General features: G+C 36.0%; 4 protein-coding genes across 6 annotated transcripts; all 4 read left to right on the top strand.

The window, feature by feature from the left end:
• Nucleotides 1-7: 7 nt before the first annotated feature.
• On the top strand, nucleotides 8-4,319 carry LOC100638759 (uncharacterized). Its single transcript, XM_003384187.2, has 12 exons — nucleotides 8-184; nucleotides 1,426-1,479; nucleotides 1,703-1,815; nucleotides 1,946-2,093; nucleotides 2,150-2,356; nucleotides 2,415-2,492; nucleotides 2,545-2,658; nucleotides 3,084-3,206; nucleotides 3,256-3,424; nucleotides 3,475-3,631; nucleotides 3,680-3,815; nucleotides 3,887-4,319. Exons 1-12 carry the CDS (start codon nucleotides 95-97, stop codon nucleotides 4,190-4,192), a joined length of 1,695 nt encoding a protein of 564 aa, XP_003384235.2. The 5' UTR covers nucleotides 8-94; the 3' UTR covers nucleotides 4,193-4,319.
• Nucleotides 4,320-4,370: 51 nt separating this feature from the next.
• On the top strand, nucleotides 4,371-6,942 carry LOC100638631 (ubiquitin carboxyl-terminal hydrolase MINDY-2-like). 2 transcript variants are annotated; one of them, XM_019993274.1, is made up of 10 exons: nucleotides 4,371-4,458; nucleotides 4,501-4,675; nucleotides 4,803-4,873; nucleotides 4,927-5,033; nucleotides 5,123-5,313; nucleotides 5,379-5,521; nucleotides 5,586-5,737; nucleotides 5,790-5,879; nucleotides 6,428-6,529; nucleotides 6,596-6,942. In XM_019993274.1, exons 1-10 carry the CDS (start codon nucleotides 4,417-4,419, stop codon nucleotides 6,798-6,800), a joined length of 1,278 nt encoding a protein of 425 aa, XP_019848833.1. In that variant the 5' UTR covers nucleotides 4,371-4,416; the 3' UTR covers nucleotides 6,801-6,942. The 2 variants fall into 2 exon arrangements, with proteins under 2 accessions (XP_019848833.1, XP_003384234.1); XM_003384186.3 differs by having other exon boundaries at nucleotides 5,790-5,885.
• Nucleotides 6,943-8,498, top strand: LOC100638503 (proteasome assembly chaperone 2-like). The gene is made up of 8 exons (XM_003384185.3): nucleotides 6,943-7,054; nucleotides 7,105-7,270; nucleotides 7,347-7,405; nucleotides 7,451-7,569; nucleotides 7,796-7,890; nucleotides 8,002-8,095; nucleotides 8,177-8,307; nucleotides 8,369-8,498. Exons 1-8 carry the CDS (start codon nucleotides 6,986-6,988, stop codon nucleotides 8,431-8,433), a joined length of 798 nt encoding a protein of 265 aa, XP_003384233.1. The 5' UTR covers nucleotides 6,943-6,985; the 3' UTR covers nucleotides 8,434-8,498.
• Nucleotides 8,499-8,561: 63 nt separating this feature from the next.
• Nucleotides 8,562-16,875, top strand: LOC100638377 (rho GTPase-activating protein 39-like). 2 transcript variants are annotated; one of them, XM_019993273.1, is made up of 18 exons: nucleotides 8,562-8,758; nucleotides 10,634-10,758; nucleotides 10,993-11,134; nucleotides 11,243-11,293; nucleotides 11,675-11,796; nucleotides 12,170-12,326; nucleotides 12,380-12,478; nucleotides 12,985-13,164; nucleotides 13,240-13,311; nucleotides 13,373-13,558; nucleotides 13,697-13,769; nucleotides 14,312-14,462; nucleotides 14,563-14,692; nucleotides 14,812-14,925; nucleotides 15,699-15,856; nucleotides 15,942-16,097; nucleotides 16,233-16,341; nucleotides 16,540-16,875. In XM_019993273.1, exons 2-18 carry the CDS (start codon nucleotides 10,658-10,660, stop codon nucleotides 16,714-16,716), a joined length of 2,178 nt encoding a protein of 725 aa, XP_019848832.1. In that variant the 5' UTR covers nucleotides 8,562-8,758; nucleotides 10,634-10,657; the 3' UTR covers nucleotides 16,717-16,875. The 2 variants fall into 2 exon arrangements, with proteins under 2 accessions (XP_019848832.1, XP_011410218.1); XM_011411916.2 differs by having other exon boundaries at nucleotides 12,140-12,326.
• The last annotated feature ends 38 nt before the right edge of the window (nucleotides 16,876-16,913 follow it).

Here is a 16,913-nt window from a genome sequence, read left to right as displayed (position 1 = left end):
AATTGGGTGTGGTTTGATAAGGCAAAAATCAATCTGAGGATCACGTTGAAGACTTGTAGTGAACTATAAAGATAAAAGTTAGCTGGTTGCAGTCATGGCCATGTCTGTTGCTAATACACTAAAGCGGCACTCGTTTCATGCTTCGCTAGGTCTCGTCATAGATAACCCGAGACTCCTTATAGTCGTGAGTACCAGCAATTTATAAGAAACGATTTCTATGTATATATATATTATGACAATATTTTACACTGTGTTATGCATATCTATTAAAATTTGGGTTGATATCTTTTTTCTGATCTCTCTTATTTCCTTTTCTTCCTCTCTCTTTCTCAGGAAGAACATAAATATTATAATAATTATAAGTATTATATATGTTGTGTGTACATGTACATGCACATCAATATTCGTGATACGTTCATAAGCTGGATTACATGTTGTTGGCTATTGCAAGTAGTGTCATTATGTTTACTGTTTACAGGCACAGACTGCCATAACATTATCCAAGGCCTGTGATAATATGAGCTCATAATAATGATAATCATAATAATAATAATGATAATGATAATAATAATAATAATAATAATAATAATAATAGGCAAATTATAACTGCTTTATTATCATCAGACGAGAAATAAGATTGATGCATTTTATTTGCTTATGCACAACCACTGCATATTTAAATAATTTCACTTATGTTATTCTTACTATAGGAACTTTTGAGAAGGAGAGAGAGAGAGGTAGAGAAAGCATATGTTCTTCTTGTTCAATAATGTGTTGTACAATTGACCATTGACCTTGATAATTAACCATAAAGCATATACCCAGACTACTAATTTAAATTGATAAAGTGACTAGTCTTTGTAGTAGTAACAGTATAAGCTCCATGCAGCTCCTTGTGATAACTCGTAGTATAATTATGAATACCAATGAGACACTATTTTACACACACACACACATGCACACATACATTTGTGATGTATATGCATGTGTGAAAATTTGAGCTTATATTAGTGATAGCTGGTTTTGAAAACTGTTTTAATTAAGTGACTTGTGTAGTCTATAAGCCATAGTTTATGAGAGAGAGTGTGTGTCTACCTTGAGTTATTGATATCTTTACTAATGTATACAATACTAATCAGTTCAGTAGTCATTGCAATGAAACACTCCTTGACATGGTTAGTATGTCACTGATTGTTTATGAAAGTAGGTGATCTTTGAAAGCTTTTGCCTACAAACATAAGAACATGTATATGCATCAGAAAATGCAATAAAAATGGAGAATCCTATCCTTTTCATTTTAGTCAAATTTTGCCCTAGACCATGTACTATAGTACAGGGACTTTTACCAATAGAATTTTGACTATCTTTTGGATTAGGCAGAGCACAATTGATAGTGTGGTAGATTTGATAGACTTTCTCTTGTAGGAACACTATGAGACAGTTCGTGAACAAATTGATGTCTTACTAAGAAGTGCTAAGGTAAAGTTTACCACATGCATAATAGCATTGTGAATACGTACACCTTATATCATGTAATCAGTGATACTGTGCACTCGGCCTGTGTTTTGGCAATTGGCTGATAATTGTTTATTGATGGCTGATACCTGGCCACCCACTTTAGTAATAATAGCTAACATTCACTCCTATTTGTATGCGTAGATGTACAGTGTAACTAAATGTCAAATGTATTTGCAATATACAGGGGCTATTGGGGCTAGTCAAGAAGAGGATATCCTTAGAAAAGGATCGGGTCAAATCTCTCGGGAAATTATCGTCTTCGATACTTGATGATTGTAAATTTATCAGCTTTGAAGGGTAAGAGAGCTAAATGATATTTGTGATCTGATTTTTTAAAGTCCACATTATTGATAAGCATTATCATATTAAAGTGTATCTAATTATAGAAGTGTGGCTAATTAAAGAAATGTGTTCAATTATTGTTTAGGGTTTTGAAGGAGAGTTGGGATCACATAAAGCAGCACTCACTACAGGAGGGGATGTACAGGTCAAAGATGGTCACTGAGTTAGAGGAGAAAGTTGTCCAGCCATTGTCCGTCTTCCTTCTCTCTGATCTTGAGAAAAGATTCCAAACTGTAAGATACAATTATCTTCTCTACTTGCTACATTCTTTGTCTTCTTTAATTCATAGATAAACGCTGAAGTCAATCACAAGGTCAAAGACTATCAGCAAGTTAGGCTTCAAACCCAGAAGGCTAAAGAGCGTTATTTCTCTTTAGCTGCCGAGTGGGAGGGGTCACTGATGATGATACATAAGGAGTATGGGGCAGTGTGGGAGCCAGTGGCTGGTAATAAACTGTACGAGAAAGAACAGCAGATTTGTAGGAAAGTGGACGAGGTATGCTATTACTTATCATTATTTGTAATACTTGGCATTATTATTATTTTTCTGTTAGGCTAGGCTTGATTATGAAAGCTGTGTTGAAAAGCTAAACGCTAACGTACAAGAATTAACATTACAGCATCTTCCCCAGGTACATGATGTCTGCTAGTCCCTCTCTTCCTCTCTCTCTCTCTCTCTTTTAGGCTCTGCTATCATTACAAGATACAACAGAGCAGATGGTCTCAGTTGTTCACACTGCATTGAAGAGCTTTGAGACATTACAGCTCTCACTGTTAGGAAAGATAGAGACGGAACTGGTTAGAGTGACATAATGTCATTTTAGAATTATACACGTAGTCCTTTATCATAATTGCATGGCCGATTTGTTTAAATATGATAACATCTGATCTGACGACATTTATAGTGTTGTTATCTCTACAATTTTGGCCATCATTAATGAGGTATAATTTAAAGGCAGTGTTGAATTGTAAGAGTAATTCCACTGTAAAGGCTCACCTCTACATCACATAACTATTATTATTATTATTACAATGGTAATATTTTATAATTTAGTGGTTAATGTTCCTTATGATCTAACATGTTATTTCATGATTTCCTTCTCAGAAATTGAATTTCCTTCTGTATATACATACTAATCTGTATTGAATCATTAACAATAAGAAAATGTTTATAAGTTTATACTAGTACATTGATATCTTTCTCTTTTCTTTATAATTCATAGTCCAGTGCCTGCAGGGACTACTTCATTGTTCCTGACTTCTGTCAGAGTTATTTCTTCAAAAACTTTGACATCGAATCCCCTCCCTTGCCCCCGTCATTTGACTTTGATGAGTATTCATATAAGGTAAATACAATATCAGTTCAATCACTGCCAGTTTTATGTGCGATCTCAGGATGGAGCTCTTGAGGTTCAAGCACGTAAGACTCAGTATCGAGCCATGTCACTTCTCAGTCCGTCGGAGCTAGCAAGTCGAGGGGCCATGTTTTTGGGCGTATCCTCATTAACTGGAGGAGGAGGAAAAGGAAAGGGGAACGGACCAGTCCCTGCTATTAAGATAGAAGGTACGGTCTAATTCTCTTTACTGAAAATATTTATATAGTTATCGTTGTAGGTTTAAATCCATTCCTTGTTGAGGTTTGTGTTGAGTATCTCAATCAGCCCAATGCCCTAAAAGAGGAGGGTATATTTCGTGTCCCTGGAGAGACCAGCACCATTAGATCCTTACATGCCGACTTTAAGACAGCTGGACAAGACAAAGATAAACTAAAGTAGCAATGTCACTCTGTTGATTTAAAAAAATATATTTTTCAATTAAGGTCATTAGTGATGGAGCAGTATGATCCGAATAATATCAGTGGTTTGTTGAAGCTTCATTTGAGAGAGAATCATCTCATTTCGTCTAAAGTAATGGCCAACATATCAGAGCTTCTCTCTCGTCCTACCACTGAAGGAGTGAGTATTAAAGTCACTCTTTAATCTACATGATACCCACCCTCTTTCTCTACCCCCCTCTTTCTCTCTAGGCCCCTCCTCTTATAGAGGAAATAACTGCTAACTGTACGAATCAAGAGCTCCGACTGCTGTCCCTAGTAGTTGAATTAATGTCAAACATTTCTGGCGAGCCCGAGAACAAGATGAATGCTCGAACTCTCGGCATAGCATGTGGCCTCTCTCTCTTCCCTCAACTTGACCCTGGGCAAGCTACGCGGCTCCTAGAATATCTAATAAAGAATCGTGATCAACTCTCAGTTGCTGAATCTGCTCCTGATCAAACCGGAAGTGATGACTCCAGCAGCAGCAGCAGTGCTCCTTTGTCAGAGTCTATTTAAGAAACTAGTTTTAACTCGTCTCCTTTAGGAGAGCTTTTTAAAATGTTGTTAGGATGAATGCGTATTAATTATAAAATTTTTTGAGAAGAGAGTCTGCAAATTTTTGTTGGTGATAAAAAACAATGAGCATGCGTCGGTTTATTAAGTTTAGTAGTTAGTTAATTTTAATAAAATAACCAATGTGAACGGGTTAAAAACAAGAGTATTGTCTTGTTCAGTCAATCATGTCCGAGATCATGTCTTCTGAGAAAAAGGAACCCAAACAAGTAACAGACTGCTATTTCAGTATACTTACAGTACCTTTCTAGTCTTCAGGCCCTGCTAGTGACGGGGTTCATCAGTTGAAGTGGATCCCCTGGGGCAGCACTGAGTCTGATGATAATGTGTTTGTACCCATTGTTACTCAAAATGAGAATGGTCCCTGTCCACTACTCGCCATATGCAATGTACTTATTCTTAGAAACCTCCTCGTTATACCACCAGGTACACAGAACTACCAGTACATGTTATGTGCCTATTTTGAAATGAAAGGTCTGCCAAGCTAGGATTGAATCTGATTTCAAATTTATGGTGTCATTTTGTGTTGTATATATACATGTCATGTATGTAGGTGAGACTTTAATCACTTCGCAAAGATTAATGGACTTATTAGGATCCTGTCTGTTTCAGTGCAGGCCAAACGTACGTCAATAATCAGCCTCTAATGAATATACTGCTTTGTGTTTTCTCTCTAGGATCTAAGTGAGACCGAAGTTACTAATTATGAACAGAATGTGGGAGATGCCATATCTGTGTTCCCTAGACTATTGACCGGGCTTGACATAAACGTCAAGTTTAACAGGTTGGACTGGTTTGGCTAGGTTTTTAATGTGATTTGATGCCAAGTTGATTTCATGTATGCATTTTGTGTCGTATCTCTCTCTCTCTTAGTGTTTCTGGTTTTGAATTCACTCAGGAACTCTCTATATTCGATTTGCTCAGTGTCCCTCTCTATCACGGCTGGTTACCCGAGCCGTCAGATCAACAGTCTTACCCTCTCGTCTCCTCTTCAACTTATAATCAACTAGTGGAGCAAGCAATTAATGATAGGTCATCTGATGACAGTGCTAAAGTAAATGCAGGTAAATACACTGTAGTAATAGTACTAGGCCTGTGTTTTATTGTATTATTTCTATTTATTCTATAGCTATAGTTATAACTGATTTTTTGGAAAGTACAGCATCACAGCTAACCTATCACGGTCTATGTGAGCTGAATAGGGTCGTCAGTGAGGGAGAACTATGTGTCTTCTTTAGAAATAATCACTTTAATACAATGCTTAAAAGAAATGTAGTGATGAATTCTTTTTTTCAATATTGCATCATCTCTCTCTCTCTCTCTCTCTCCTCATTAGAATGAGCTCTTATTACTAGTTACTGATTTTGGGTTCCTGAATGAGTTGGGTCACGTGTGGCATGTCCTCAGCGATATTGACGACAGTGGATCTTTCCTCGACTCAAACTTCAAACCATCTTCAAACCTCCCTCAAACTGTGACACAAAGATTGTAATTAAACAGTATTTTTACTAATAATATTATTTATTTATTTTTACTTCAGTACGGGGGAGGAGATTGATGTGCCGATGGAAGTGGAGGAGAGAGAGACAGAGAAGAAGGAGGAACCGAAAGTACCAGAATATACAGCTGAATTAGAGTAAGTATATGAGACAGGGCCTCTTGTTTGTAAGCAAAACTGATGAGCTACATTGTACATGTGTAGTAAGGACAGGTACTGTCAAAAATGACTAGGAGAGAATTTTCCATTTTTATAATTTTTTCTTATACATATACATGTTCTAATGTTGTATATCAAGTTTGAACTGATTCTGATCAAATTTGAATTTTTTACGAATTTTTAAAGTTGCTTCGGAATTGGGCCAAAGTCCCTGTACTATATAGTACATGGTCTCGAGCCAAATTTCGCCAAAAATGACTAGGAGAGAATTCTTCATTTTTATAATTTTTTCTTATACATATACATGTTCTAATGTTGTATATCAATTTTAAGCTGATTCCGATCAAATTTAGATTTTTTTACGAATTTTTAAAGTTGCTTGAAAAATTTTATGGACCATAACATTCACTAAAAACAATAGACTGGTTGTCCATGGTAGATGTTTTGGGAAAGCAGCTTCAGTAAAGCCTAAAGCAAGTCAAAACTGAAGCTTATTTTCTACTCCCTTCTCATGTTTATAGCACTCAGATTGCAATGGATCTAATGTCAGAAGAGGAACAACCCATTCAACCAGTGGACAGTCCAACAGAGGCCTCTATCGCCACAAGGCAGCTGCTAGCAGAGTAAGGACTCATGATGTTGATATATTTTGTGATATATAATGTGCATTTATCTTTGTATGTATATAGTGAAGAGCTAGCAATGAGACTTCATCAAGAAGAACTGTCAAGAGAAATAGAAGCATTTGGAGGAGGAGGAGGAGGAGGAGGAGGAGGAGGAGAAGCAAGTCATCATCCTCCATCAAGTAAAGAGGAATATGAACAGATTGCTTTAAGGGAACGCAGAGAAAGAAGAAGGACATCTAAGCAAGACAATGGCTGCTCTATTTTGTAAATAAAATAACATATCAAAGTATAGTAATTATCGTTTATTGCTTTTTAAAATTCACACATGCAGATGTACTCTACATTATTATAAATAGAGTGTTTATGATGAAAACTTTTATTGATTATTAAAATAATAATGCCAGATCTAATTATTTTTTGGTTGTTGTGTGGGTGGGTGTGTGTTATAATAAAATGGCTGATTTTTTTATTCAGTCAAATGAAAGAGACCAGCATCTTCCATCAGGATATAAAATATTACTGGTGAGTACTACTGCTGATGAAACTTTTATAATGCATACATTGTGTTTCAGCCTTCAGTCTCTGTGGGTAATGTACCTCAGTTGACTCTGGATCTCATTATAAATAGCCTCCATGCTAAGCTATCTGGCTGGTTTCAGGATGACTCCATTTTACCTGTCATTGGAAATAAGCCCTTTAATCATTCATCACCTTCAACTCTTACCACTCCGGCTGAATGTAATTAAAATACTTATTTATTATTATTATTATTATTATTATTATTATTATTATTATTATTATTACTGTTTTATAGTGTACATAAGTCATGCAAATAAATTGATGATAGTGCAGCTGAGATCTCCAATTGCAAAGGTAAAGAGATTCCATTAGTTTAGCTTAGTTATGATCAATTCCTAGGGAAAGTCTAATAAATTCATTAATCGGCTGGTAGAGTGGTTGGAAGCTCAAAGACCGTCTGCTGTTATACTATTAGCATCACTATATGCTGAGGAGAGAATGGATGTACATATACAGAGGTATCCACTGTTTCACTTGGCACATGCACAGTTAATTGTACACTTGATTGCACGTGAAACGTACATACACAGACATTGGGGAAGGAGGACAGTTTAATTAGCTCATTTTTGTTGTAAAATTTGTAATCAGTTTACTTTCTGCATGATAATATGAGAGTTGATAAACTTAACGATGTTTGTTTATCTTAATGCTATAATAGCCACCATAAGACGGTCTCTTTCTCAGTTCTCCTTTCAGGTTTTTGCTGAATGAGAATTCGGTTCACCTTTTTACTCACTTCAGCAGTGCTCTTAACTGGCAACCAATGGAACCTAGAAACAGTGAGAGAGAGAGAGAGAGGGAGAGAGAGGGGGAGAGGGAGAGAGAGAGGGAGAAGGAGAGGGAGAGGGTTACTATATATTATTCTTAATTGTTTTATTTCATTGTTCTAGCTGAAAATAAAGCAGCATCACCTGATGGAGTTTTAGAAATTGAGCAAATCTTTCTTCCCGGATCAGGATTTGCAAAACAAATGTATAAAAAGAGGTTGGTAGTATTCATAGTCTTTTGTTTTATTGCAGTTTACTCTTCTCTCTCTCTCTCTCTCTCTCTCTCTCTCTCTCTCAGTGCTTCGTTGCCATTAGTAACGATTGCTGTCTTCAGTTCTCAAGGCAACAATTGTCCTGATGCTATAAATATGGCTGATCACATTGACCAGTGGCTCAATCTTAAAGGAAATGAAGAAGGAGAACGAAATGGTGAAGAAGTGTTAGAAGTTTTGTTGTACAACTAACTATAATCAATTCTTCTTATCTATAGGCTGGAGTCTGCCTGCATCTTGGAGCTCTGTTTACGGTGGACCTTCTCCTAAATCTCTGTATTAAAACTCATTCATTATTATTAGTGAATCATAGATCTAATTCTTTTGTTGCAAAGGCTCAAAGATTAATTGCAGCTTACAAATCAACGTTGCTACGCCCACGCGGAATATTCATCGACCACGCCCCATTTAGGTTAACGCCTTCACCAACTGCACTGAAGAAAGAGATTAGGAGAAGCGAGCGTCACATTTTCAAGAAGCCGCTATATTGTTCGTCTTCAACTCAAGCCGAGTTTCTGAGAGGAGACTAGCTATATCCTTTAACTCTTCCAGTGTTATTTGACAGTTTTAGACGTGGCAGGCTACTCATAGAGGAACTAGAGAACAAAGTATTCCACCATTATACCAGCTTTGTACTGTACATGTGGCTTGCCTTGGTAGAATGGTAGAATGGTAGTTTTTAGATTTCAAGCTTGGGATGGTACTTATAATATAACTCCTTGTTTTATTGTACATTTATTATATACTGTACATGCCTGTATGTATATGGCTATGTATCCTCTTGATAGTATAGTATCATTTTCTCTCTCTCTCTCCCTGTGTGTATTATTTTTAAGTGGAATTTGTTGATTTTATTGTAATAAGTAACGCACAAGCTCATTGACGGCTGTTAGCAAGTTATTACTAACTGATCTTCTATGGTATGGTCCTTTCTTGAGTGTGTGTGTGTGTGTGTGTGTGTGTGTGTGTGTGTGTGTGTGTGTGTGTGTGTGTGTGTGTTTCTATGGGTGCTTTCTTTATCTGTCTTTTTGTGCCAGCAGGTAGTTCTCATTCTTTTAGTGGTAGTAACCCTCATATTATCATTCCAAACACTCTTGGCTTTCTTTATTCTTTCTCCTTTCCCTCTCTCCCCCTCTCTCTCTCTCTTCCTCTACTTTAATCTTCAATTTTATGTTTGTCTATTGAGTCTATGCATGTTCCATAAATACGTGTCAATGTGTATAAGTAGTGTATTGGCAAATATAATTAATGTTTTTCCTTGTATTTTATATAATTATATATTTCATTATGTACACATAATAAGTATGTGTGAGTCATGCTAATGCTCCTCTTCATTTGTTATTGAAAGGTCAGCTAGTTATACTGTGTTGTATTTCATTCAACTGTTTATCATAATGGCTAATATTAAACCATGTAATGTCTCGCTCTCACGCTAAGTGTTGCATGTACATATGTGTGTTGTCATTTGTGTATTGCTGCCAAGTTATGCCAAATTGCAGGAAACAGAACAAACCTGATTATTATTATTATTATTTATTTATAATACTTTCTTATAATTTTGCCGGAAGAAATGGATTACATGTACATGGCATTAATGTATAGCTACATGTGCATAAGTATGTACTATATGATCCTATAATAATCATAATACATGTTCATGTAACCACTTAGACATACCTTTACTTGGCTTAGAAAGAAATGCTAGCTTGTAGTGTTGTTTCTTCTACAGTGAAGTACTGTATCATGTGCAGCCTCTGTTTGCATAACTAAAATAAGATAAATCACATTATTACAGTATATATTATAATTCACATACTATACTTGTATCATATGAATGTGTACAAAGAATCTTTAATTTACAGTCAGATTTGCTATTTTATTGATAGAGTGCCAGTAGTATTAGCTCATTAATATAAAATATTGTATTTTAATGTGGTTGCTATAACGCATAGTAAGTCTGGTGTGGTCATGTATTAGGTGATATACCTTTGTTTTAATAATAATTATTATTTTTCTTATTATTTTATCATTATTATCATTATTAATGCATACAGAGTCGTGTTTATCCAGTAGCTCTGTATTATTACCTTATATGAATGCGTTTCGTGGTTTGATTACTGAGCTCAAGTTTACTTTAAATTGTTGACTGTTTCTTCTCATTACAATTCCATATAACTTTAAACTTTCATGTTAACTCTTACTATTACATGTACTGCCCCTCCTCTGATTATTATCATCCCTCTCTCCAGCATCTCCCTATGTATATGTATTGTGAAATGTCTAATCATTGTATTAATCCTCAGTGGGCTTTCTGTTTGTCTACCTGTATCATTATCCACTTGTGATAAACCCCCCTTTGTTTGGCATTTGTACATAACTTAATGAGTTTCTTCTTGTTATTAGATTGAAACTGTCAATCATAAATGTATATCCATTTTGACATATACTTTACTTAGATGTACGTGTGTATTTTTCCCCCTCAGTTTATAAACGCCTTTACTCTCATCATGGAGTGGGTGGAGACCATAGAGCCGGAGTCCGGTAGCATCATTTATGCTAATCTAGCGACTGGTGAAGTACTCAGACAGGCACCACCTGATGCCATTATGTAAGTTTATGCTAACATCTGTCACATTCTGTCCAGCATGCTTTTGTATTGTAGTGGATTTAGTAAGAAGTGATGTAGGTCTACAGATAGTGTGTTTGTGCTTATAAAAGGAATTATGAACCTTCTTTAGAGTGTACATATCCATGTAATCATGTCAGAGTCTCTTTTAACGATACTATCATGTGTAATTGAAGCCATTTTGTCTCTTTTTTGTTACTCTTATTTTTCTATTAGTAAGCCAATGACAAAGAAGCAGTGGCTCATGTTTTATGATGCTGAGTCTAAAGATTATTATTATCATAATCCTCATACTAATGAGACTGTGTGGGATAGACCAGAGGGAGCTGATATTGTCTGTCTTGAGAACTTACAGCAGGTCCCACCTCTAGCCTCCCTCCCTCTTTCTCTCCCTCTTTCTCTCCCTCTTTCTTATGAACACAACATGTGAGCTGTTATTTTACTATTATTGTCTTTTTTATTGTAGGAAGGGACTGATAGTGGAGGAGGTACAGTGACAGCTGCAACTTCTAATGAGGTACATTTCATGCATTTTAAGTATACATGTAGTGTAGCCTCTTTATTAAGGACACCATTGGGCCCACACTACTTGTCCTTAATACATGTACAGTGTAGCCTCTTTATTAAGGGCACCATTGGGCCCACACTACCTGTCCTTAATACATGTACAGTGTAGCCTCTTTATTAAGGACACCATTGGGCCCACACTACCTGTCCTTAATACAGAGGTGTCCTCATTTCAGAGGTACTATTGTATAGATTTGTACCAATTATGGGACATTATAAAATGCCCTCATTATAAAAGTGTCATTATTTCAGAGTATCCTTATTAAAGAGGCTGCACTCTAGAACAAGATTGCTCTTTTACACACGCCAATACTTGCTCTTTCTTCCTTAGTTATCTCCAAGTAGAAGTGATAAAGTTAAACCTGAGGAACTCCCTCCAATGGCGTCCCCTGACTTCAATGCTCCTCTTGATACCCTCAGTCCTCTTGACGTGGACTTCAATGGATGCCATAGGTACAAGCATTGACCAATACACACACTTATTATGTATTACATTATACATGTACTACTCTATTGTTATCTTATGATACTAAAGATCATTATAAAGACACACACACATACATGCAGTTATATATATGCACTTGTAATTGTAAATACTGTGCATATTTAGAATAGCTCTCTCCTGTAGTAATGTTAGCATAGTTTATGTATAGTAGATGTATGTACATGTATGTTTACTGTGTACCCTCTTTTCCCTCCCATTCATGCATGCAATGCTCATCATACCCTTTGCATGCACATGTACGCACATTCACATTCACATACTCGTACACATTACTGTACATGCTCTGTACAGTAACGAGCATCAACAAACACACTCTCACAGGTTCTTTGACTCCAATCAGTCCACGACGGTCGAGGGGACTCCTGTACAGAAACCTGATACCGCCAAGACTCATTCCCATACCATAGATAGTAATTCCGGTTCCCATTCTCACAGCTCCTTTAGTAACAGTCTGCCTAGGATGAAAGCTAATACACATGTAAGTTTTATTATTATTTGTTATTATTATTATTATTATTTTTTTGTTATTAGGATAGTTCGATAAAGGATAGCAGAGGTGGTTACCATACAATAGATAGGACCAGTGGTTGTCACAGTGGATCACTCTCCTCTGGCAATAACACTTTAAGTGTAAGCTAAAGGATTACATGTACATATGTACATGTACATGTATCTGGTATGTGTGTATGAGGGATACACATTGGTCTAAAGAGAGAGATTCAATACATTACACATGTATAAATAAGTAAATAAATAAATAAATGAGCAAATTAAATTGATTAAAATGATAGAGTAAAGTTGTGCTTGCATGAATACATTAGTAGTAGTAATTAGCCTTTACTATGTATACTATGTGTTACTCACATATTTTCATTGTTACATGCTCTCATTCTGCTTGTCAACCACACACGAAAATACCAACACCACTACATCACTCATTACATCATGTACCTATGAACACACGTTATGTTGTATGTACACTGTACATGTATTTTGAGCTACAATTTAACATTGCAACAACTAGCAATTACATTGCATATTTTAAAGCATCATTATAATTGGATTATTATTATTATTATTATTATTATTATTATTATTATTATTATTATTATTATTATTATTATTATTATTATTAGGTGTCTATGGATAAATCAGGATACAAGAGACCAGCTTCACTTACTAATCCAGCGATACCAGAGGATGCTGCAGTTGCTCCTCCTCCTCCCCCTCCTCCTCTTCCTCCTACTGACTTCTCTAAGCCTCGACTTGACAGCTATCTTGTTGTGTCACTCAATGATGTCAGCAGAGATGATTCGGTAAGGAAAGAAAGAAGGAAGAGAGAGAGAGGAAAATGAAACACTCTTTCCTTCTTTCTCTTTCTTTATGTACAGTCAAACCCTCGTCGTGCCTCGTTCGGTAAAGATAAGAAGAAGCTCTCAGTTCCTGCCGTCCCTTCCGTCATTGTAAGTACACCTACACAATACGTACATTGTCTTTTTATCTTATTTATTATTCTAAATAAAGCCCCACAAGACAGCTGGAATACCAACCCCTCCCTCTCTCCCCTCCACCTCTCCTAAGCAAAATTTAAAGATGAAGAGGTCTGTCTCAATGCAAGCTGATCTAGGATCCTTTAACGAGCTCGCCCAACACAAGAGAGGATTCTTTAGGCGTAAAGTCACCATTGCCAACATGCTCTCTTGGACAAGGGTATGCAAATGAGAGAAATGCCATAGATTTTAAACATTTTAAGTAAATTAATCTTTTATTTCTTTTTTTGTCTCTTGCTACTTTTATGTACATGTACTGCTATTGTGAATGTGTTTCTCTCCTTTTTATTCTCTTCAGGATCCCATTAAACAGCCTATGATTCTTACAAGAGACAAAGAGCTTAGGAAAGAGTCACTCGAATTATTTAAACATATCCTCACAGATAAATTATATACCTTATTAAGTACTCTTGATCATAGACCATTATACACTTTACATTCAGGGTTTCCCCCACAAAGCATGCTAAGTGAACTAAACAGCATGAGCTTCATGAGCTGACAAGCACTACAATACAGTACATGGCATTTGGAGCAACTTTAAAAATTCATAAAAAATCTAAATTAGATCAGAATCAGTTCAAACTTGATATACAACATTAGAACATGTATATGTATAAGAAAAAGTTATAAAAATGGAAAATTCTCTCCTAGTCATTTTTGGCGAAATTTGGCTCGAGACCATGTACTATAGTACAGGGTCTTTGGCCCAATTTTGAAGCAACTTTAAAAATTCGTGAAAAATCCAAATTTGATTGGAATCAGTTCAAACTTGATATACAACATTAGAACATGTATATGTATCAGGAAAAATTATTAAAATGAAGGATTCTGTCATTGTGATTTTTGGCTGTGCTATAGTACAGGGTTATTTACTTTTGTTGTGCAATTGTTTTCCTTAATGTATTCTATTCACTGGTGTTGCAAGCTATGGGAGATAAGAAATCGAAAGTGAAGAACCCAGATGCACTGATACTAGAGATAATGTCACGCTGCTGGCAGAAGAAGGGACTCAGAGATGAGCTCTTTGTCCAGCTGTGCAGGCAAACGACGGCAAACCCAAAATCGTGAGTTTCAGTAATTTCGTATAATATAATACCAGCCCCTATTTTTATTTTGTATACTTGTGATTACGGGTATATTTTTATCATCATTACGTGATTACAGGGAGAGTTTAAGAAGAGGATGGGAGCTGATTACTGTTGCTCTTCATTTCTTTCCTCCGTCTGTCAAGTTCAGAGGATATCTTGAGGGATATCTCTGGAAGCACGTTGAATTTTCGGCGGAACACAAAAAGGTGACACAAACATTTAATGTCCATGTACTCTCAGGGAAAGTAGCTATTGGCTATGTTACTTGTATTTATTATTATAAAGTAATTATTTCATTTATTTATTTATTTATTATTCTATTTAGGTACCAGTTGTAACATTTGCCCAATATTGTCACAAGAGGATAGAGAAGATGGCTCAGTGGGGGGCCAAGAAAGGACTCAAGAAGCCATCAATGGAAGAGATACAGTATGCAAAGGTACAGTATGGCCACATGTACATGTACATGCATATATTATATCACGTATACATGTACTGGCCATTATTCATTAACCTTTCCCAGCTTGCATAGGTGAAGACTAGGTACTATTGTTGTCGTCCTTCTGTGTGTGTGTGCTCTCTTGAATAAGTTGATTTTTGAGCTGACACTGCTTTCTTGTAAAGTCCTGGTGACTCTTATATTCAACACTGCCCAATGAAAGAAGCAGTTCACTAGTCTAAGGACCTTCCTTAAGCCACTCAATGTATCTAGGCAAACAGTATTTGTGCCATTATAACATCATAATAGCACTTAGAAGAAGAGAAAATATCTGAAGCTTGCTTCTCACATGGTTGCACAAGGTTGTTTGTATAGTACTTGTACATGCATCTCTGATAGTGACCACATCAAAAGCTACACGTGTCTGATTTGAAAACCCACGATGCTATTTCCAAAATAATTGTCTATAAAAGGACAAATCCTGTAATTGTATTGGTAGTTGAAGCTCATTAAGAGTCACTGCTTATGCGAATTTTTGGAGGGACTGGTACTGCTATGCAGTACCAATCCCGTCATACAAGTTAATGAATTTGTAACTTAATAAACTTATGTCACTTTTCAATAATTATAATAACTCCCAGACATTGATGAGGCAAGGCCATCCACCTTTGTTATCTTGTGTTATTATTAGTATTTTTACTATTCTTTATGTCTTTAACATTGTTTGTATAGTAACATTTTAAAAGTCACTACTTGCTACTCTCTCTCCCCAGACCACCCCATTCACCATGAGCATGTTCAGTAATACGCTAGAGGAGGTGATGGAGATACAGGAGGAGAGGTTCCCTGGCCTTAACGTCCCGTGGGTCATAATAGAACTGTGTGAGGCCATTCTTCGACTGAGAGGACCCTCAACTCAAGGAATATTCAGGCAAGAATGCGATGACTGCTTGGAATTACAATCATTCTCGTTTCATTGTGAAATAGTGCTTTAATTTAACTTCTGTTTTATTTAGGATACCTGGTGACATTGATGAAGTGAATGCGTTGAAGATTCACATTGAGAAGGGGAAATCTGTTCCAGACTCAATATCTGATCCACATGTACCAGCGTCACTGCTGAAACTGTGGTTCAGGGAATTGGAGGACCCACTCATACCTGAAAACTACTAGTATCCTTCCACATAATGATAGCTACATTATAAACATGTTAAGTTTGTGTTAAGAATGCATTGAGATTATTTAAAGGATTGCGTTAACGCTGCGTTAAAGTTTCTTTTTGTTTGTATTCCTTCACTCTCTCTCAGTCAATCCTCTATAGATAATTGTGATGTGCCTAGTAACGTTCTCTCGCTGGTCGATTCATTGCCGAGTGTTAACAAAAGAGTTCTTTGTTACATAACGGAATTTTTACAAGTAAGACTGGGAGAGAGAGAGAATAATCACATGTACATGTAAATGTAAATCAAGAGAAAGCACACAGTGATATTATTATTATTATTTATTAGTAAATACAATGTAACTATTAGACCAGTATTGTGTAGTTTGTAGATACCGTACATGTATAACTTTGTATGTGGAGTCGAAAGTGTTTTATTTGATTTTTTTATGTAGAAATTTACGACGAAGGAGAGTAGCGACCTGACGAAGATGGGTATTGATAACATCGCTATGGTATGGGCTCCAAATTTCCTTCGCTGCCCTTCAGATGATCACCTACTAATATTCGAAAATACAAGAAAAGAAATGACTTTTCTACGTCACTTACTGAAGAACTATCGGCCTTCGTGAATGTCGTACAAATAATAAATAAATAAATAAATAATATTAATAATACTAATAATAATAATGTTATATAACAGTAGTAGTGTCACAAAGAAAGGACAGTGAAAATAACATAGGCTATTATTATTTATTATTATATATAAAAGATGGGTTTGCTTTAATGAGTGTTTTCACAAAATATTTTTTGTTTTATCATTTTTGAT

The sequence above is a fragment of the Amphimedon queenslandica genome, unplaced genomic scaffold, assembly GCF_000090795.2.
Source record: "Amphimedon queenslandica unplaced genomic scaffold, v1.1 AMPQUscaffold_13499, whole genome shotgun sequence".
NCBI classification, from domain to species: domain Eukaryota; kingdom Metazoa; phylum Porifera; class Demospongiae; order Haplosclerida; family Niphatidae; genus Amphimedon; species Amphimedon queenslandica.
Note: the sequence above shows the minus strand (reverse complement) of the source record. Positions and strands in the feature narration are given on the sequence as shown.

What these genes read in the sequence shown, in the direction of transcription:
- LOC100638759 (XM_003384187.2), top strand. Translation starts at nt 95, where the DNA reads ATGGCCATGTCTGTTGCTAATACACTAAAGCGGCACTCGTTTCATGCT. An exon ending in TTGAGAAAAGATTCCAAACT is followed by an intron (nt 2,094 to 2,149) that starts GTAAGATACAAT and finishes TTTAATTCATAG; the next exon opens with ATAAACGCTGAAGTCAATCA. An exon ending in TTTGTAGGAAAGTGGACGAG is followed by an intron (nt 2,357 to 2,414) that starts GTATGCTATTAC and finishes TTTTTCTGTTAG; the next exon opens with GCTAGGCTTGATTATGAAAG.
- LOC100638631 (XM_003384186.3), top strand. Translation starts at nt 4,417, where the DNA reads ATGTCCGAGATCATGTCTTCTGAGAAAAAGGAACCCAAACAA. An exon ending in CAGTGCTAAAGTAAATGCAG is followed by an intron (nt 5,314 to 5,378) that starts GTAAATACACTG and finishes TTTATTCTATAG; the next exon opens with CTATAGTTATAACTGATTTT. An exon ending in CAAACTGTGACACAAAGATT is followed by an intron (nt 5,738 to 5,789) that starts GTAATTAAACAG and finishes TTTTTACTTCAG; the next exon opens with TACGGGGGAGGAGATTGATG.
- LOC100638503 (XM_003384185.3), top strand. Translation starts at nt 6,986, where the DNA reads ATGGCTGATTTTTTTATTCAGTCAAATGAAAGAGACCAGCATCTTCCA. An exon ending in TGAGATCTCCAATTGCAAAG is followed by an intron (nt 7,406 to 7,450) that starts GTAAAGAGATTC and finishes ATCAATTCCTAG; the next exon opens with GGAAAGTCTAATAAATTCAT. An exon ending in ATGGATGTACATATACAGAG is followed by an intron (nt 7,570 to 7,795) that starts GTATCCACTGTT and finishes TCTCTTTCTCAG; the next exon opens with TTCTCCTTTCAGGTTTTTGC.
- LOC100638377 (XM_011411916.2), top strand. Translation starts at nt 10,658, where the DNA reads ATGGAGTGGGTGGAGACCATAGAGCCGGAGTCCGGTAGCATCATTTAT. An exon ending in GCACCACCTGATGCCATTAT is followed by an intron (nt 10,759 to 10,992) that starts GTAAGTTTATGC and finishes TTTTTCTATTAG; the next exon opens with TAAGCCAATGACAAAGAAGC. An exon ending in CTGGCAATAACACTTTAAGT is followed by an intron (nt 12,479 to 12,984) that starts GTAAGCTAAAGG and finishes TATTATTATTAG; the next exon opens with GTGTCTATGGATAAATCAGG.